The following is a 21,847-nucleotide window of genomic DNA, read 5'->3' on the forward strand; positions in this document are numbered from 1 at the left end:
ATGCGCGTGACAGTCGCGAGGGCGTCGGTCGATCCGAGTCGACGGCCCAGCCAAGGTCTCGGCGGCAACCAATCGTCGCTCGGAGGCCAATGACGTCATAGAGACGGGCCCTTGGCCGCGGGCTATTTCCGAGTGGGAAGCTGCGATCTTGTAAGGACGCGCGCTAAATCCAGACGGCGTTCCAGCCGACAGGAATAGCGGCCGTCACATGGGAGATATGCCGAGCGCGGCGCGCCGGTTCCCGGCACCCGTCAGACGTCAGAGAAACAATGACGCTCGCGGGCGGCCGCCGCGCGGACCGCAGAGCGACCCGGAATGACGCAAATATAACCAGCCACTGGCACATCAGATATATGCATCGTGCAGACACTTGAAATAGCGTCTCAGATTAAATAACGTACCCGGAGGTAGAAGCTGGCTGACATGCTGACATCAATTTTTCATGACCAGGCGAATTTTAAAACCCGTGACATTTAAAGTCGCATCAAAGAGTGAAACCGTTGCCATCCGCAACTCGTGCTGCCTTAGATAATTTTAAGCACTAATTGACGACAAAATAAATCTTTAATTTCCAACAGACGTCATTGCACAAAAGCGTAGGCACTTTGTCGTCTATTGGCTTCAATCAACAGCGCACTACATGGAACAAGGAAAACGGAGTGTATTCCTTGAATGAACCATCCGGGTTGAGGCTCGGTTGGAGTTCATAGAACTGTAACAAATATAAGTTTATAGAGGCAATAACAAACGCCCATAAGGATAAGAAAACAGCCGCATTTGCATTAATTGGAACATGGTACATCCCCGTTTCCAACAGAAGTTTTGTGATGTTTGAGTTGGTGTTCGCGAAAAAAAAAATGTTGAAGAAATGGGCATTGGCCCATACCAAAAAAAAAGGATTCAAAAAGACATCTAGGCCCATCATTGCCCTAACGGTACTGCAATTCAAATGGCCACCCCTCGTAATCAAACGGGGCTCCGCCGGGCGATGTAAGCTGCAGCTGCAGCGGCCTGCGGCGGCCCGGGTCCACAGAGGGCACCATGACACGCCGCGTCCAGTCGCCAGCGCGTTCCTCTGCGCCTGCATGGACAGCGGCGGCGACTGAATCACAGTCCGTGACTCACGCTGCCTCAGGGCGCCGAAGACCGTCGCCGTCCGCCGGGGCGGATGCGACCGGTCGAATGACCTGCCCCTGACTCATCAGCCCGCTTCGCATCCACCCCAGTCTGACAGACAGGCCCTCAGATCTGCAGCTCAGAGACAGGACTCTGCAGAGCCGTCCTACCACTTTCGCTCTCGCCGTGTCTTCCGCGAGACCGACACACCCCTGAGAGTTCCCTCGTATTCATCAACTCAGACGCGCTCTAGATTGAGCTGCCGGAACATCTCGCTCCACTGCAGAGCGCTCTGATCGGAGTGCAGCACCCGTACCGCTGCGGGTAGCGGCACCGATCGCTCGGCACACCGCTGTCAGACCACCACTGTGTGGCGGGCCGACGCAGCGGCAGCGGCGGCCCCCGAATTCAGGTCAAGATCAGGGCCGACGCGGCGGGGTGCGGGCTGACGGTGCACCGCTATCCTGCCGCTCGGTCCGAGCCGGTATGTCGAAACTCAATGGTGCTTCAATGTGTTCAATGAAGCTGACGTGCTCTCTGAAGAGAGGCTTACAGACGTCGCGACGAGTAATCGAGAATGCAGTTCGAATGTGGAAAATAAGGTCCACAAGAGTTAGTGGTTGGCCATTCAGAAACAGCTGTGCTTCCCGAGAAAGTAGAGCTTTACTGAGAGAGACTGCGTACGACCCAGTTAGTTTCAGATATACATCGACAGAATATGGTCGTACACTCAGTGCTCACCAATGGTTGTTAATTGTAATGAAACGTGTTAGCTCATCGCAAAATCTTACACGAAGTGTAGGATTGAGGTGAGCTGAAAAGCGATTGAAGAACCGTTTCGAAGTGATCTATACTATGAAGAAGGAAATGCTGCCCTGAATAGGACAGCTAGCGATCACCAAAGTGATCACCAAAGTGATCGCCAACTATTCACCTCATCAAATCAATCAACCACCTGTCATAACTCAAGGAGGCACACAACCATTTCATCCACACAGCCAAACCAGTCACACCATCCCATTCATGCCGCCACATAACCAACCTGGTGCTCGGAAATCACTCCAAGGGTTGGCGAAAGACTCGGACGATACGACCACGTTCCTCTTCTTGATGGGCAGCACCTTGGTCTCGAAGATGGGCGCTACCAAGTTGCGCTCGGTCTCATCGAACGCCTCCTGGAAGTCCCTGTCGGGCTCGGCGGCGCGCCGTACCGACAGATCCAGCGGCTCGTCCGCATCCAGGTGCTCGTCCAGAATATTCAGCGGCTTGAACTTCATATTGACGCCTTAAGAGTTCACTCGTGTCTCGCGCAGACAACAGCGGCCGCTCCGACACCGTTCGCCGACTCACTGGCAGTTCGGACCGCTCGGCGTGCGCTCTGCTGCAGGCCGGGGTGCGCTAGACGGCAGCAGGTGCGCGCATCTCTCGCTGAGCTGACTGGGTACCACGCGTCCCGTGTCGTGTCACCTCAGACCGCTGAGCGCCGACGGCACACCGACCAGACACGTCCACCACGCGGGAGTCACAGACTCCGACTGTTCCGGTGGTGGAGGGCGGCCTTCGGAGCGGCGGCCGACCGGCCGGCGGCTGCCGGCGCCGCCAGGGGGCAGGGCCGGCGCGCCGCTGCCGGCCGGCGGAGGAGACCCAGGCCCGCGGCGGAGGAGCCCGGCACGGCACGGCCCGGTCCGTGAAGCCGCCACCACTACCGAGGGGTGCAGCTCAGGTGGTCCAGAGGCCCCACCCGGGTAGTGGAACAGACACACGGAAAGGGATGAGCTCAGGGATAGAAAGGGAAAACGGACAATATGTTCGTGTACCATTGCAAAAGAGAGCTCATGGTATATGAGCTTCTCATTTAATTCTTCAGAGGCATGCACTTTCTGAGCCTTTTTATGTTTGCATTATTTCGCAACATGCAATAATGAGCGAGCAGCAAATGTGCACGGAACATTTTGAATTCCCAGATTACTTGAGGAAAATATAATTTCACCATAAACTCGGACCGTGCCGGGCTACTTTGACTATGTCTTCAGCCATCACGAAAAGCCGCTCAAGTTTTTGGGCCAGTATTTTTAATTCGTACAATATAGGAGTGCCTCGCGGCCCACGAGGGCACACACCGTGGAAGTCGCCACACACGGCAGTGTTTTCAAAAAGCTCGGAGCGACCGCCTCTGACCTTGGACGGTCTTACCTTTCCCAAGTACGACGGCACGGGACGGAAACACAATGCGAGTAGAAGGTCGAAACGTTCCACTTTCAGTCGGACGTACCGTGGAAGAACGTGAAAATAGTGGAGTGAAACGAGGCGATTCAAAACTCGGGCATGGAATTACATGAATCATCGAAATCCACTCATAACTATTTGCACCTGCAGTTTGTTTGTCTATTTAGCCACATAGCACCCACAGGCACACGAGTCCAAGGGCGAAGTTAATCGATAACATGGCATGCAACATCCAAAGCTTACGAGTGTGTGAAAGTATTTGTCTGTTGTTGCGAAGGCTGACTATTATAGAACCCTTCGCAGTCCGATTTCACGTCTCATTGTTCGTAATGCTTGCGTAGCTGGAAGTATCGGATAAACTTCGCTTTCATTGCAGGTCGATTGTTACCTAACCGATGCCTCGCATCAAGTCGAACCTTCATTTTTCGCAAACATACTTTCCGCAACATCTGACTTCCAGCTAATCCTAAGCCGTGGTTGGTTCTCGGTCTGAGGACGGGTACTTTCAGGGTATTCGGCCGGCTCTATCACAGATGGCCTGAGACCATGCCGAGCCACTGATCCGGCATCATCAGCCGTGTTATCTGCTACGGTGAACAACAATCACAATTTCTGGCGGAACCGCCGCCGGTACCAGCTCCGACTCGCCGCCGATCTGCGGTCGAGCAACCAGAAAAACGCTCACGCGCAGACCAATCTCACTCTCGCTTTTCGCCGGTTGTCTGTGCCAGCCAGCAGCGCCCAGCGACTGACCGGTCGGCCGGGCCGATCGTGGAGAGACGCGACTCGACCGGTCGGTCTGTCGCTGCCGACCGGCTCGGCCCGGTCCGTCCGGCTGGTCCGCTGACGCCAGCACACACCAGCGCCGAGGTCAAGGTCGGCACAGACCGGCCAGTCGCCGACAGCGGCAGCCTTTAAGAGCGCCACCAAGTGTGCCAAGGCTGCCGGCGTGCGCGGCTCGGGCGCGGGTTGGTTCCGCTCGACGCGCGACCTCGCCGCGGCGGCCGGGCGTCCGGTCGGCGGGCCTTCGCCCTTCCTTCCTGGCCGCGGTCGGGTCGGAAGGGACCACGTCTCACCGCCCGCCTGCGTGACCCACGGGACCTTCGCGCATTGCGTCACACGTTGGTCAATCGTACAGCGGTGTCTGTGAAGTACGGCGACCCGCTGTGCAACATCACGAGTCATTTCTTTCACCTGGGATAGTGCATGGTCGAACCGGGCGATGTTTCGATGAAACCTTGTTCGTCCCTTCCTTCCTGAGTCAGGTAACATGCCGGTGAACGGTACCCAGGCCAGTGGGCCCTCGGCGCTTCCTTCCTGCTTCGACAAGAGTACCACCTTCGGCTGAAGAGCGGCAACTTCTGATAATGTTAGCAGGCATTCTTTTGGCTATTATGTACCGAAATGGTTCGATTGCTGCCATTTCTTTCCTATGGTCTTGTTCATTCGTAGTATCGAAGTCATATTAAACCGGTACCTACATGTTTACAGTTTCCGCCTTCCTTCCTCTTCCCTGTGATCAAAGCAAACAAAAACCATTTCCGAAACACTTCTACGAGCAAAGAATCTATCAAACATGATCTGAGAACGGAAAATGTAAGGTGTTAATGAACTCCGTCTTCCCATCAAGAATCAGTAGTGGTTGGCAGTTTTCAGGGAAGTTGGAAGCGATTCACCTCCCAAAGTTATGGCAAGGTTGATTAAACTGTTGTCCAAAAATGTCCGGTACTTGCAGGTATTTCGATGAAGCATTTGTAACTGACGGATCGGTACGTGAAAAAGTTCCAGGTACCCAGACCAAGAGCTTATTTGCTGAGCTATTCTGCCGGAGGGATGGCGATGAAGAAATGTCCCTAATACACCAAACTGGTCGTCAAGCTGTATTGACTTGTCCTGGCGCAACAATTCCGCCATAATGAATTGATGTTCATCTTATATAACTATACTCCAATCAGGCTCAGAACACGAAGGTTAAGCGGAGATTAACACGACAATGGTTGCGAAACGCAGAGCACTGCGATAGTGCATTGCAAAAACACAGACATTGTAAAACCTCGCTCATGAAAGAAACAAGGACGATGTGACTGTGATACCACCCGTACGTCGATAACTACGCAAGCCCAGAAACAAAATTCAAGACAATGTAAAAAAAGGCTGACTATCCCTCATCCCCACCTTCCTCTAAAAACTACCCTCTAATCGACCTTTCAATCAAACCCCTCATGGCGCCATCTTCATTTCCACCACATCCCCACCAGGGTCATTGCTAGCGGGTGAGCACTGGGCGCACGCCGTGCCTAAAAGCTCGGTTCCCAGCTAAGCTAATAAACAAATGTCAGCGTCTGCCGGTCGCGGGTTCGAGCGTCATCGTACGCCAGCAAAGGTCGCTCGACAGCCACCGCGATCGTCATACCATGCACACAATGACGTCATCAAGGGTGTATCGGACGCGGCAGTCGGATGTGGCCGGTTACATGCGCGCAATGGGCCAGCCCAGCGCACGGTGTAGCATCAAGCATGTATGCATAAAACAGGACATGCAAAGCTAAAAAAGACGCGCCGTCTGGTGGAGCGTCGTACCCAGCCCCGGCTTTGGGTAGTCGTTTATTTGCAAATCATGAGGAAGACATAGAATCAACTCCAGCGTGAATGCCATCGAATCTTCCAATGAGCCACCCTCAGGGTGACGAGGAAGAATTCCACTGCCACTGCATTGCATACGTACACAGGATATGAGGGTAAAACCCATCACCGTTCCGCAGAACAACCATAGTATTTGAAACCAAACAGCATCGGGGAGCCGAAGTTAGAACCGAGCAGCTATACGTTACTATCACCGGAGAAGGTATTGTTCTTACACGTTAGGTAACTTTGGGAAACGCCCAGGCTCTAATCCCGACCCCCGCGGAGTTTCCTGATCCCTATCCCGGTAGCCATTCAACAGAAAACAGGCTTTGTGACGCCGTCTGCGCAGATCTGTCAGAAACGGCCGGCAAACAGAATATAAGAAACGATAAGGTAAAGGGGCAGGAATGGCTACCGAAATAGACAGAAATCGCGCGATCTACATCCGTTATCACAGGACAGTGTGAGGTGGGAAGTCGGTACTCACCGATCACATCGTTAGTTCTCATGAAGTTGGCCAGGTCCGCATCCTCTGCAACAGAAAGAGAACCCACATCAGCAACGAGAGCAAACGTCAAACTCAGCAACTCGTCTTAAAGCCATGTTTTTCAAAACATTCCCACGTAAAACCGAACGTAACAGCTGCGGATTACACTACACATTGTGAAATGTTCAACAAGCGTAGTACAATCGATGGCACCAATTGATCGCCCACCCACCCCTGTGAATCCATTTTCATGATAAATGGGTGGTCGTAGCATGATAAATGACTTGACGTCACTGAGTCGAGTCCAAAAGCGTCCAAGGGTTCCATTTAGACAGGATATGGTGCCCGAGTCCATCATTTACCCCCAGTCGATAGCTGACTATGTCTCCTGTTTACCTTCCACGGGCCCAAGGATTTAAAAAGTAACCGCTTCTCCGGTTATCCCTCGTCGTTCAAGTGGTGTAAATTATCGTCCCTCGTTCAGCACACCACAGCGTCGGCGCCTCCTTCCCCTTGGAGCCCCGGTAGCGTTCAAAACAGCCGCCGTCTATTTTTGTTATGATACAACCGCAGACGTTGCGCTGCTAGGGAAGCTCCGCTCTCGTTCCCACGGTACCCCGGCGGCCGGTACCCAAAGCGGGGCAGACGCCGCGTGCGACCGCACGGCATCCCCCAGCACCCCACGCCGTCCGCCCCGCATCCACGCACACAATACCACTTGTGCGCGGCCCGGCGGTAATAGCCACCTGAGCGGGGCCAAGTTCATCCACCCCGCTCCCCTTCCGCTCGAGGTCGCGCCGCGTTACCCTTTCACCCCTGCGGCCGGCGCCGGTGACTGCCCCGCCCCTTGTTTTGCTCGGTGGCGGCCGAGGCATGCGGGACGGCCGCCGGCGGTGTGGCCACGTCCGCGGCCCGCGGGCAGGAGTCTTCTCGGAGGAGCGGTCTCGGAGGAACGTCCTCCGAGGGTGAGGGTGAGGAGGAGGAGTGGCGCCCCGGGCCCGGCCGCGCCGCGGTCCGATCACACCCGGGCAGCGCGCTGTGCCGGGGAGCACCGCCGCTCCAGAGGAGAGCACAGCAGCCAGTTCGGAGAACTGGTGCTGCTCGAGCAGACCCTGTCCGACGACGGGCTCGCTCCGTCTGGTAACCGGACCCGAATATGGTAGCTCGGTGCGGCACAGCCAGGCGACATTCCGCATGGCATTAGCTGCAGCAGTGCGACTCTGTGTCACTCGAGAACCACATGGCAGCTACCCGTGGCATTATTTGAAAATCAAGGATACACAGCGTACAGGGTCCAAAATTTGGATCTCTATTCGCCACACTACTACCCGCATCCACCTGATAAGACAATCAGTATTTACTGCCTCTCTAGCACACACCTTTCACACTGTGACCTCAGTAGAGCTCCTAATCCCAACCCGCCACCGAGCTGTGTCCGGCGTCCGGTCCCGGAGCCGGGTCCACCGCGGTGCCACGCCAGCACTCGCACGTGAGACGGATCTCAGGCGGCTACCGCGAACAGCGATTACCGGCAGGTGGGCCGTGCATGTCGGCTCGGCGGGCTGCACTATTCCAGAGCTCGGGAAACGGCCCAGGCTCACAGCAGTGGCGCTGGTTTGAGTGAGACTGAATGACAGGGGCGAGTGGTCTCTGGTTTAGGATGGTCAGTTACTTGGTGTCTTCACCGGACTCGATTCTTCAGCGGGGCATGTCCCGAGGTCGATCTCAGGTCACTTGATATGGAGTGAGAGTTCCGGTGAGCATTTAATCTACGGGATGCAGTGATAATTATATAATCAATCGGCCTACGGATGAACGACAAATATATAAGCGGCAAGCGGCAGCAGACGGCTGATTCTAGACATAAGACAGCTGTCGACCGGTGCACGCTACCGTTACCATGCACCGTCGCTGATGTTAAAAGGTCAGAAACGGCAGAAACGTGGAAAACTGGGCGCACAAAAACTCGTGACGCTCATTGGCTTCCCTGAAGCGCTCGGCACGGCACCGCTCGGCGGGTGGCCTTTCAGGTCTGATGGCAGCTCGCATCACTTCCCCGGCAGCAGAGACCACCGCCGTCACCGACAGCGTCACCGCCGCCAAGACACACGGTCGGTAGATCATCCGAGCCGTGCCCGGAGGCGATTTGGGTCATGGGGCCGACGCCGGACGCAAAAAGACGGCCGGCACGCACAGGCCTCCGGCGGCGGTGGCGGCGGTGTAAGCAGGTGCGTCTGGCGACCCGCCCACAGAGCCGCGGGTATACGCACTGTCGGGCCGGGCGCTGGCGGCCTGCCGACCCGCCTCGCTTTGAGGTCAGTCCGGTCGGCGGCGCTCACGCACTTGGCGGGGTGCGTGGCTCGTCCGACGGTCCGGGGCGGGGCGCGGCGGGGATTGACAGCGTCAGGTCACCGCCGCCGCCCGCGACAACGGCCGCGGAGCTGGCGCCGGCGGATGCCGATGATACGGCATGTATGCGGCGCTGTTGACCTGCCCGGTGACAGGCGCACTGTGCCGAAATTGGGCCGCAGCCAGTGTTAGGGGTCGTGGCCGGCCGGTGGAGCCGAGCCGGGCCGCCGACCGCCGCTGTCAACCGTCCTTTGTCTGCGGCGGTACGGCTTTCAAATTAGTTGTTTATTTGTTTAGTTTGCATATTTTGTAGGATGGTAGTGCACGCCCGGTGATATAATGCATAAAGATAAGATCGCACAGGGAAATAATTCATCAAGTGATGGGATTATGCATAAATTGACGTAATTATTTTCAATGCTTGTCTATAAAACAAAGCAAGCAAAGAACATTTCAAATGGTCATGATTCTTCGTAGCCAGCATAGCAATGTTGCAGGTTACTTCCGTCCTGTTGTTCAGTGGTTGCCACATCAATAAAGCTTCCGACACAAAGCCGTGTTACATGGTAATAACATGTCGAACGGAAGTGAAAAACGTGTCTGGGAAAACCATTACACAAATGACCCGTTCTGCTTTGAACATGAACACTAACAGAAAATTGCATGACTCGGTGCAAATCTCCCACCTATTTTCTCACAACTCAGTAGCGCCACACGAATTCGCCTCATTCGTTTGCCTGGCATTATTCCTACCGCAGCAGCCTTCCTCGTCGCACACATCCACAAAACAAGGCGTGAATGCACACGCAAACGGAAGCCGAGACCTACAATCGTACCTCGCAGAGCTGTTTTTGTCACATCGCACTTCCTTCCCAAGTACTACTGGCCCCGTTCGCCAACGCTCCCCTCACGCGTTTGTGTATTTCCCACCGCTCTGAGGTCACACGCCGGCGCCTGTTCGCCAGTGCGAAGCAGACAAGGCCACCACCAGAAGCTGCGCTGGTGAAAGGTGTGGGACTGTAGAGGAGGGACACGGCGCGACTCCCATGCTGCGATGGAGTGGCGCAACAGCGCGAGCGCCGCGCGCCCGAGGTCGACCACGCCGCCAGAGACGATCGTCGTAACGCGACGAGGTTACGCACGGCCCCAGCTAGACGCGGTACGAGATGAGGCGAGACACACGCCAAGGATGCTCGTCATCCAAATGGCGCAACATGCCTGGCGAAATGTGGTTTGGGGATGAAGAACAGACCCAGCGAAGACAGCTCGACGATTTATCTCATCCATGTAAAGAACACCACGCCAACATCTCTTCGAGTGTCATCATCCAGCAGATTGATTAACAGCTAACCGCCCAAACTCGACCTGAAAATCAAGGTCGAGGGTCCGTCGAGTACCCAACAGTCGCGCTGCGCCGCCGCCGGCATCAGCGGGCATTCGTCTCCGGAGCGCCCGTTTCGTAGCGCACCGCGCCCGTCCCTGACACAGTTGTAGGGGTTTGACGTCAGCCGGTGCGGCCAGCAGTCCAGTTTCCTCTCCCGTTCCGGGAGACCGGTTAGGGGCGGAGCAGCGGACGCCGGCGGCACCGGACGAGACCTTCAGATGCCGGCCCTCGGGGTGCCGATCGGCCGTCTGTCCTGGTTTACGCCAGTCCCGACTTCTTCGTCAGCCGGAAGAATGGACTGGGAAGTAGCCACTGAGGCAGAGGGAGCGGCTGCGAGGAAGGCGACAGCACAAGAAACGCGCAGCGATGACGAAATGATACAAGGACGGCCTGCAAGGATTCACAGAAACCCTGTGAGGAGGACACATTGTGATGGATATTCGATTGTGACGCCGCAGTATCAAGGCGAATGCAAACGTCACGGTTGCGAGGTCGAGGCTACTCACACAATACACATCAAGGTAACTACGCACGTCACAGAAGAAAGAGTGTAAGGTCCTATGGGGACGGGCAAAACGATCTGACCCAAAATCTGAGCTATGCGAGTACGCGGAAAATATCTGCAAACCTGCTACTTTAACCGACCTTCATTGTCAAACACAAAAGTTTCAAATGCATTGAGCGATGGTTACCTATAAGATAGCATCATCTTCGGATCATCTATGAATATTTTTAAGTGTGGGTAGCTGCTGGAGTAAAAAAACTTGAAACCTTTGGTGAGCAATTTCAATTTCGCTACGACGGCTTGTTCGGTTGTGGATGGGAAGCTGAAAATCGCCTACCGATGTTCGCTTGCTATTCACTTAACATTATTATTCCTGCTGAGAGATCAAGAGCTGCGAGTGAAGAAAACATGAAAAAGGATGTCTGTACTTTCAATTCAAAAACAAGTCTTGATAATATTTAATTTTTTAAGAAAAGGAGATGCACCCCGATATGGCTTCTAAACGGTTGTTTTCATGTGAATTTAAAAATACAGATACCTCTGTATTCCGAGCTATACCTACAGGGTCAGGGGATATGGTAGAAAACGGGCCCATCGTGTTCACTCATGGTTCTTTGGCACGATAGTAGGTGTCTGAAAAGGTCAAACTCGCGACACGTGCCGACGCTAACCACCCCGTATACCTACCGGCGGACCGCTATCGCTCCTGAGTGTATTCTGTGGAACGTTCCGATCTGCATTTGGAAGCGGTCGTGCCTATGGGATAGACCGTAAGTACCAAATAGTGAGCGCTTTTAGAGTTAGAAAGTAAGAACGGAGTGAGATCAATGTATTTGTTTTAGATAGTTGAAAAAGCGAATAATTCGGAAATAACAACTTAGTTTCGTTAGAAGAGCGGCAATGCCATAATGAGAATTTAAGTAGCGGCCCATTTAAGATATACGGCCCATGCCCACACTAAGGGATAATAATCGACTGATCTAACATTATACGACGCAGTAAAAACGTTGTGCAACTGACCCATTACCGACTAAGTAAGGAAAAATACTTGGCATATTAAGCAACTGACGACACATTTACCGTGACATTGAAATGGCCACTGCCTTCGAGGACAGCACACAAAGACGTCACCAATGGGGTTTGGGTACCGCCCACTGGTACGTGAGGAGGCTGGGGGCTGCTCGCCGCGCCGGGCCCGTTTTCCGCCAGTTATGGCCCCGCACGGGGTGGCAGCGGCCGACGCTACAGTGACCATGCCCCTGACTGACTAGGTCAAACGTGAGGTTGAATAAACAAATAACTGTCGGCGCCAGTCGAGAGCGGCAGGACCGCCGCCACTGACCATGGTCAGCGACCATAGCCGCCAGCACCGGCTTCAGCGCCGAACTAGTCCGCAACAGACTTCGGGGAATGACGAAATACAAAAGCCGGTGAAATATTGAACAAAAAGAACGCACAATCGTTGGCAATTTTTAGAGGATTGCGATGAGCTGAGCCGTGAAATAACAGCGTATTACTTGTTGCGTGCGGAGCCAACACCCACGATTGACGCAAAACACGACAATCCGTCTATTTTGACATGGGTGAAACTTTGACATCACCATTGGGGTTCCAAACGTCCAAGGGGGCCTCCATTTAGTGGGGGCCTCCAAGCAATTAGGGGCCTCCAATTGCGGAAGCGGTAATTTACGAGCCACGCCAGGGCCTCCTCTAAGAAATTTTCATTGGGGGACCCGAGGCTCAGAAGCCAAACATGGGGTACCCCCAAATCCAGTTTTCTCATCGGATTTAGGCCACTTATTTTTCGTCACAGCTCTGATGCCATGATTTTTTTTTTAATATCGATAAAGAAATGGTAGGTCACCTGACCCTACTGGTGGATCCAGGCCAGCAGGGTGACATTGTATGTAAATATCCCCCGCGGCATCCGAAATCGACGAAAATTTCTGGCTTTTTCACTTTTGACAATAAAACACAATGCCTTTATAATAGAAAAAAAAATTAACGGCACAGCATTGCGCAAGGAATCTAGCCGTAAGCCGACCCCAGAAAGTGTGAGGGTTAACCTTCGCCGGCACCTGGGGGGAGGGTCGCCACCCCCAAGTTAGTTTTTCTGCTCTACACTTAACATTTTTAAAGCTAGAAACCTGATTTTCTTTGTATAGCTGCTTTTCTATCTTTTCTCAGCGTCCATTGAAAATTTCAAGCTTCTGCGGCATTTGGGTTTGGAGATATGACCTTGTTCTTCAGGTCATGTCATGTCCTAAATGACGAATACCCAATATCTTGCGATGGCTATGGGCCTTGTGAGCTTTTGACACGCTGATTTCGGTTTTTTTTGCCAGTCTTACCTCCCACCTATCATTGAACATGTTGTTCTGCGATGTACAGATGTCAGAGTCAGGGTCAAGGTCAACCTAGGTCATCTAAAATTATTGCGCTTTAGGCAAGCTGAATTTACTTTTCGTGAAGTTTCTTTGACTGTATGTTTAGTAAAAGCTTCTCACTTCATGATCAAGTGTAATAGGGACACACAAACCGATCTGTGCACACATCAGTACATACACAGACATACACAGACATACAAACACATATCATTGACCTTGACCTAACTTGACGTGAAATGACCACAGCCAGCAAATTAGTCGGATAGTGTGACAAAGAGCTGTTCTAGCTCGCTTGGCACTAATACGGCAGCGTCATCGGTATATGATGGGTTGGCCCGCTGCTTGTGTAGGTATCTTATTCGACATCACCACAATTTTTTCTTACAAGATTTTAAGCCTTGCGGTCAAGAGCAACAGATTCTTTGGGAAGTGACGAATCCAATGATACCAATTTTACCTCATCAGGTCAGTCATTGACCTTCCAGGTCAGGTCAAACTAAAGAATGTTGCTGTTTGGGGTCACCGTTGCCCGTTGGAATATCACGTGCGCTGCTCATCATGTACCGATGACGCTGCCGTATTGTGGTGCCAAGCCAGCTAGAACCTCTTTGTCACACTATCCGACTAGGTTTTTGCTGGCTGTGGTCATTTCAGGTCAAGTTAGCTCAAGGTCAATGACATGTGTTTGTATGTCTGTGTGTGTCTGTGTGTACGAGTATACTGATGTGTGCACCGACTGTGAATGTGTCCATATTACATGAGATCATGAACTGAGAAGCTTTTGCCAAAAATACAGTCAAAGAAACTTCACGAAAGTAAATTCAGCTTGCCTAAAACGCAATATTTTTAGACGACCTAGGTTGACCTTGACCCTGACCCTGGCATCTCTACATCATTGAACAACATGTTCCATGATAGGTGGGAGGTAAGACTGACAAAAAAGGCCGAAATCAAGGTGTCAAAAGCTCACAAGACCCAACGCCAACGCAAGATATTGGGTATTTGTCATTTGGGTTATGACATTACCTGAAGAATAAGGTCATATCTCCGAAACCAAAAACCACAGAAACTTGAAATTTTCAGTGGACGCTAAAAAAGGATAGAGCAGCAGCTATACGAAATATCCGACTTCTAGCAATCAAAATGTTTAGTGCAGAGCAGAAAAAACTACCTAGGTCGGGGTGGGGGCCGGGGGGTGTGGCAACCACTGCCCCCCCCCCCCCATGTGCGGACGAGGATTACCTAAGTAATTTGAATATCAGGAAAATAATTTATTAAATCAGGTATTCCAACAGAGTCCCGCTTTTTTATAGATGACCTCCGATTTGTGTTGCATCTAAGTTACCCAGGGGGCCTCTTATTTGTAATTGTAGGTACAGTACAGAGAGCCTCCTACTTCGACTACTTGCACAGAGAGCCTCCTAGCGTACATACGGCTAAGCTTCTACAGGTCGAGCGCCGGTCTCTTGTACGTACAGAGAGCCTCCTACTGTTACAGAGGGCCTCCTGTTTGTCTAGGGGGCCTCCTATTGGTTAACGGCGCCTCCTATTTGTCCAAGCGGCCTCCTATTCGTCTATGGGACCTCCTATTTGTCCAGGAGGCCTCCTGTTTCTCCAGAAGGTCCCCTATTTATCCAGGGGGCTTCTATTTTCCAGGGGGCCTCCTCTTTATATAGGGGGCCTCCTACGTGTTCAGGGGCCTCCTATTTGTCCAGGGGCCTCCTATTTATCCAGGGGTCTTTTATTCGACTAGGAGTCTCATATTTGTGCAGGGGCTTCCTATTTGTCCAAGGGTCTCCTACTTGTCCCGGGGCCTCCTTTTTTTAAGGGACTCCTTTTTGTTAAGGGAGCCTTCTATTTGTCCAGGGGGCCTCCTATTCGTACAGAGAGCCTCTAGCTCCTACTTGTCCATGGAGCCTCCTATTTGTTCAAGAGGTCCCCTATTTGTCCAGGGGGCCTCCTATTTGTCCAAGGGACCTGTTATTTTTCTAGGGGGCCTCTTTGCCCAAGAGGCCTCCTATTTGTCCAGCGTGCCTCCTACATGTTCAGGGGGCCTCCTATTTGTCCAAGGGGCCTCCTATTGGTTAAAGTAGCCTCTTATTTTCCAAGCGGCCTCCTATTTATCCAGAGGGCTCCTATTTTTAGGGGGCTTCCTCTTTATCCAGGGGGCCTCCTTGTTCAGGGGGCCTCTTAATTGTCCAGGGGCCTCCTTTTGTGAAAGGGGCCTCCTATTTGTCCAGGGGGCCTCCTTTTGTGAAAGGGGCCTCCTTTTTGTCTAGGTCTAGGACCTTCTATTTGTCCAGGGGGCCTCCTATTTTTGCAGGGGCCTCCTATTTGTACAGAGGGCCTCCTACTTGTCCATGGGGCCTCCTATTTGTCCAGGGGCCTCCTTTTGTGAAAGGGGCCTCCTGTTTGTCTAGGTCTAGGACCTCCTATTTGTCCAGGGGGCCTCCTATTTTTGCAGGGGGGCCTCCTATTTGTACAGAGGGCCTCCTACTTGTCCATGGGGCTTACTATTTGTCTAGGGGCCTCTTATTTGTCTAGGGCCTCCTATTTGTCCAGGAGGCCTCCTACTTGTCCAGAGAGCCTCCTATTTCTCCAGGGGACTTCCTGTTTTCCGGGGGCCTCCTACTTGTTCAGGGGGCCTCCTACTTGTTCAGGGGGCCTCCTACTTGTTCAGGGGGCCTCCTACTTGTTCAGGGGGCCTCCTATTTGTCCAACAGGGCCTCCGATTTGTCCAAGGGGCCTCCTATTTAAACAGAGAACCTTTTATATGAATATCGGACCTCCGTTTGCAAAGAAGCTGATGCGTCTCGGGGGCCTCCACTATTGGGGTCCCAAAATGACAATTGGGGTCCCAAATGTTCGCATTGGGGTCCCACATGGGACCTCGAAAGTATACAAAGTTACACCCATGTATTTTGAGCGTCTCCAGCGGCCCGGCATGTTGGTTATCGAGTGCATTTTTCAGCGAGCGTCGCCAACGCAGTGAGCGCTGAAAGGCGTTCACCGAACCCCGGCGGGGCCCGTGTCGCGCCCACGGACAGCAAACAGCGGTGCCAGGAGCGACACAGTGCCGTCGGGCGGGCTCAGGGCCGCTCTGATTCTGTGAATGTCGAACCGTCCCCGCCCGGTGGGGTCGCCGCTGCCGTTCTGCGTGTGCGTCACAGAAGGCTAGGGTGACACGGCGGCGGGCGGCTCATTGGCGCAGCTCGTTCCAGGTAGCGGACACGGTCGCCATCGGCCGCCGCCGGCACCGCCGGATGACGTCAGCGCCGGGGTAACCAGGCCAGCGGCCCAAGTTCACGGGCGCCGTCACTTTCACCGGCAGCGCCGTGCCACAACGACGAACCTGCCGTGGCCGGCCGGCGCAAAACGCGCGACTCTCGCCCCTACGGCCACGGCGGCAAGGCCAGAAATTCGTTGCCCGCGGCCCGCCGGGGTCGGCGCGCATGAAATGGGCCGCTGCAGCGCGCCGCTCGGCCGACAGGTGTGGGGAAACGCCGGGTCGTGTCGAGGTCGGCCAGTGGCCCCGGTTGCACCACCGAGCCGCACGGAAGGGTGCCCCGGGCCGGGCAGACGCGGCCCCCCAGGGCGGGCCGAGGGTCGGCGCTCTGCAGACCTCTGTTTGTCAGCAGCGGCGACCGCAGCGCGCAGCCCGGTGTGAGCCGCATTCTTACGCGATCATTGGGAAGCTGTTTTGCAGGAGTTTATCGTGGACATCGACGAGGAAAAATGGCATCGAAGAACAGAGCCGGACAAAAGGCACCATTGGAGGGCTTCCACGAAACGCCACTTTCTAAACCGGTACTCAGCACGCTAAAAACCACACTGAAAACAATTTCACCCGAAGCTGGCGAATTAAGCGTTGCTCTGCGGGTGGTATATGTGTATTAACTCGCCATGTCCAGATTCTAGCTAGAGGGTAAGCAGACTTGCCTGCCTTATTACTCGTAAATATGCACTGCACCCACAGTCTGCAGTAAGGTAGCTAGCCAGCACCGGATATTGTCCCCGCGTGTGTCGAGTCATTGATACAGCCCTCACTGAAAGAGTTGGAACTACTCGAGGTATCGTAAACGCGTATCCGTGGATGGCGAACCTTTACATAACCAGCCCTGAAGGAGTTGGATCTACTGTTACAACTAGATGGCGTTGTCTCATACAGTTTTGAATTACAACAATTTTTTAACTTTTTTTTGAACCAATGATATATTGGCACATTGTTTGGCGGTTTCCAAGTGGGGGCGAAAGTACAATTGTTAGGGTGCACGTATGTACCTCTGCAATATTCATCACGGGACGATTGGCAACGCTTTTTCTTCCGAAACTACCTAGTGAGACCATTTAGATTCTTATATAGGTCACGAAAGCAGCGGCGGCACATCTTCTTGATTTCGGGCGGTCTGCATGACCAGGGTTGCCAGACTTGGCGATATGTCGCCAATTTGGCGAATTTTGGAAGTCATTGGCGACAGAAGCACGGCGTTTGGCGATAGGCGATAAAACGTCAAATATTGGCGAATTTCCAGAGTTCGCCTCCAAATCGCCGAATATTATTTTAAAAAATAAACAAAACAAAGCAAAAAAAAAAATCGTTACGAAATGTTTCGTAATCTGATTAATTTAACCTTCCAACGTTTCATATTAGGCACTCAAATATATAATGTTCCTAACATTTAACCCTCGCCGGCCGAGGGGGGGGGGGGCGGGTGCCGCCCCCCCCATAGGGTTTTTTCGCGATAGCTCCGAACACGCTGGCGATAGAGAGCTGAAACTTGGCATACCTGACCTTTGATCCAAGCCGGATCTTTTGACACCAACCGCATTTTTGGGTCAGGTCAGGTCACTGACCTATGACGTCATAAGTGAACCTCTGCACGGTCTTCAGATGTCGCAACTTCGCAACGCCCTCACTGCCAGAGGAGATGTCACAGGGAAATGAAACTTGCAGGATCTAGTATCCATTATGAGTCCCACAACTTGTATATCTCGGATTTTTCCTAAAGGTCATATGAGGTCAGGTCATTTTCGTGACCTCACCATTATAAGTCAATGGGGAAAAATGAAAACTGCTATTCTGGCGCCGGGAACGATCTCCAACTATCTCAAGCACACAGAATCGTGATTTGATGCACTCCTTGCAAGGTTAGATGTGTCACTTTTGCAATGTTGACCTTGCGTGACGTCATTTATGACGTCATCAAGGTCATATTAGTTTTTCGTCAATAACTCTTGATCGAATTGAGCTAGCGAGTCGGGAAAGCCACCAATGGACTCAGGAAGACCTGCCGAATCGAATGATATGCGACATGACCTCTTTCGACCAACTTCGTGACCTGGGGGTGCTGACCTGACCTTGACCTGAGGTCAACACCCCAAGTTGACCTGACTCGGACAAAAAGTATATCATTCGACGCGCCTGAGCGAGGCAAACACGATGCTGCCAAAATCGGCGCTCTGCGGCCGTTTTTTGCGAAGTTATTCACCAAAAACTGAACCGTACCTTGGGGCACTTGACCTGACCTCAGAGGTCACCGGTTGACCTAGGACCTTAAAATCGGGTACCAATCTCTGCGTCTCGTAACGGCGCACACGCTCGTTTTTTCCGCGACGCGCTAGCTCCACCAGGGGCGAAACGGCGAGGGGGGGTCGTACCCGCCCCCCCCCCCCCCTCGGCCGGCGCGTATGCAGAAAACCAATAGGTCCGGCGAGGGTTAACCTAACATCCGAACATTTAATATAAAAATAAAATGTTCCTGATGAAAATATCTTCTGAACCACATCTCGCACGACCTTTGCTCACGGGTGGAGATATGTCAAAATGTCAGGGGGGTCCAGGCCGGGCAGATGGAGGCATGGAGGCGGGCTGGATGCAGTACCATTGACTTACATAGCAGTAATTCGTTTTCAGGGGGCAGGGGGCAGGGGTCCTGCCCCCCGACCCCCCCCCCCCCCCGAGATCTCCACCTCTGCCTTTGCTATTTTATTTGGCGCTGTTACGCTGTTATGTAGATGAACATGAGAAACGAGATAGGTAAATCGTGAACTAGGAAACGAATCGTGAACACGGTTACACGAACGCCAACTTGCGCTGCTACGTATGCTTATACAGTGCATCCTATTTGGCGAATTTTGGCGAAATTCGAGGGGCGAATTTGGCGATAAGGACCATTTTGGATCTGGCAACCCTGTGCATGACTGCCGGTTACTAAGTCATTTCGAAATTTCTATGGGAATTCGATTTGACCTTTCCCACCGATGTGAAACTTTCTCACCCATGTTTTCTAGGTGTGAGATTGCTATAATATAGATATTTTCCCGCAAATATGGTCAAGCGTGGGAGTTTTTTTGGCCCTCTTGACTTGGTCGGCGAAGGGTAGGCATGGAGGGTAACCCAATCTCCTAGGGGTTTGTGGGGCGCTGCTGCCAGGTAGGCGTCGATGAATACCTTTCGATGGAGGGGTCGCGAGCCACTGGTGCGCGAATAGTCGTGGAGGGTTACTACTCTCCAGAGTGAATTGCAAAAGTGTTATGTCCTAAATTGACTCCTGGGAGGGTGGTTAAAAATGGTTGCGGATAGGGGTACCCGCGAGGCACCGGTTTACTCGCCAGTTTTGGGTGAAATTGTTTTCAGTGCATCTGCGGGAGTGCTTTTTTAGTAAAGTTTCCATGAACTGGTGCTCGGTCATCTTTGCAAGCACATGAATTGACTGAGGTTCGTAGATTCACATGCTCCCAGCTTCATCAATGATCAGTCCCCCCATCAATTTCTGGATTTTCGCTCAAACACGGCTGAATTTTCGGAATGCCGATTGCTAACTCTCATCTCTAGCGCTGCTGAGTCCAATGGCTCTTCGTTCACAGTAAATAAAATAGAAGTGTGCGAAATGCGACATCGCATTCGCTGGGATACACGGAGGATACATATTTTAGGATTTCAGCAAAGAATGGTCAATGTTTCAGAAATGAAGCTGCGACCTGTTCACTGTCACGCGGACGTGAAACATAGTCAAGCTACTTATGTGTCTTACTCAACTCTCCATCGAAATGCTCACGCGCACTGGACGGACGCCGCGTATCAGTCCATATACCTAGTCCAGGTAACTGAGGAATCACAGCTTACAGCACTTTTGGTAATAACGTTCAGATGACGAAATAAGGGAGACCTAGAATCCATAGTTTGCGCGTCACAGGCTCATTGTTGGAACGGTCACATAATCAGTGCCATCTAACTATACCATTACTTTTCGCTGCTTACCTACCACTTTCCACCCCTGATATTACCACTGTAATGAGCATAACGCGTCGAGGCGTTGGCCAATCTGGACCAAACGACCTGGGGATTATTGCTTTCAGCGTTCTCGGTGAATCTGATAGAAACAAGAGATGGTTTATAACTCACAAACTTTGCGGGAGAAACCAACAACTATCGGCACACGCCGTTGCAACGTGACTAAGGGGATCTTATGACTCATTATCACGGCATCGGTGTCATTATTAGCATATAGAAGGCCTGCCGCTCGGTTTCTGCTGTAAATGAGGTAGTTTACCAACATCTGAGAATACGCTGATTGTGCCTAACGCCAACGCATTGTATTCCAGGCAACGGAGATTGTACACAATGAAAGGATGGATAATAATTATAGACGGTAAAATCGAATCATGGCCCTGTATCTGTATCACAGGCTCAAATAGACAGACTGACTAACTGTAACCTGTACAAATATAGCCCGGTTATATTCAACTAAAATGATTAGGCATGTGTCAATATTTCTCCGTAGGTAAATGATAAATATAATTGCTGTGTCATTACAGTTGCGGCACCAGGGCCAACAGCCTTTAATCCAAAGCTTTACTTCATCGAAGTGGGCATGGAAGGAGTTTACAATTTACGTGAATAAAATAAACCATAGTAACATGTGTAGGAAGCATTATCCACGAATGTGTTTTCCACAAACAAAGATATTGGTCAACAGCAGGACTTAATCATCAATTTTGAGAATGCTGTGCTTCTAGAGTAGAACAACAGGAAACTCTCCCAAACAAAATGCACCAACATTACCCGTTCTTCACGTCCCCAAGTTCGAAGGATAAACATCAACCGAATTCGCATAAAATACCCCAGCCGCGCACCATATATCTTCCACATCTCCGCCGTGATTCAGCCCGTCTCTGTGCAAGACCTTTGGTTAGCAGGGACCAAGGCTGCTGTGCGGCGAGTCCCTTCGCGCGGTGCCCCTAGACGGCTTTCCCCCCTCGCGGTCAGAATCGCCAAGTGCGTCACAAGCGGCTAGCGGTCTGCGCGAGCTGCTTCGCGGCCGCACCGGACCCTCGTCCGGTGGTGCGGAAGCGTCTCAGACGTCCCGGATGACAGCATGATGCCACCGTGCCACTCGGAAGGCCGTAGTCCACCGGGCACCGGGCGAACAGCGAGATAGGTGCCATCCTGGCCCGCTATGAAAACCACAAACGACACCGGATATGAGCTGGCCACTGCACAGTTCGCAGCTTGCATTATTTTTTAGACGAGTGAAAATTAATAAAATTGAAGATATGAACAAATAACAAGAGCATCCCTAACTTCAATACACAAAAGCAAATTGGCATCCGCAAGCCAAAAAACAAAACTTTATAATCGTTGCATCTGCTCCGATCTACTTGGCCTGTTGCCTGCCACATACAAGGCTGTTCAAGAGCATAGGCGCGGCGGAACGGGTAGGGCACCGGGGCACCGTGCTCCCCTTTGATTTTAGCATTTTAACATG

The 21,847-nt window shown here is 52.4% G+C and overlaps 1 protein-coding gene across 5 annotated transcripts in view; it reads right to left on the reverse strand.

Moving 5' to 3' along the window:
* Positions 1 to 21,847, reverse strand: part of LOC122388042 (formin-like protein 6) — a 133,920-nt gene that overhangs the window by 12,439 nt on the left and 99,634 nt on the right. For all 5 annotated transcript variants that reach the window (XM_043378803.1, XM_043378804.1, XM_043378807.1 and 2 more), the window contains exon 10: positions 6,455 to 6,499. In XM_043378803.1, coding sequence (XP_043234738.1) covers positions 6,455 to 6,499 — 45 coding nt within the window. The remainder of the gene's footprint in view (positions 1 to 6,454; positions 6,500 to 21,847) is intronic.

This window comes from Amphibalanus amphitrite, unplaced genomic scaffold (assembly GCF_019059575.1).
Source record: "Amphibalanus amphitrite isolate SeventyFive unplaced genomic scaffold, NRLGWU_Aamphi_draft 000306F_arrow, whole genome shotgun sequence".
Classification (NCBI taxonomy): Eukaryota; Metazoa; Arthropoda; class Thecostraca; order Balanomorpha; family Balanidae; genus Amphibalanus; species Amphibalanus amphitrite.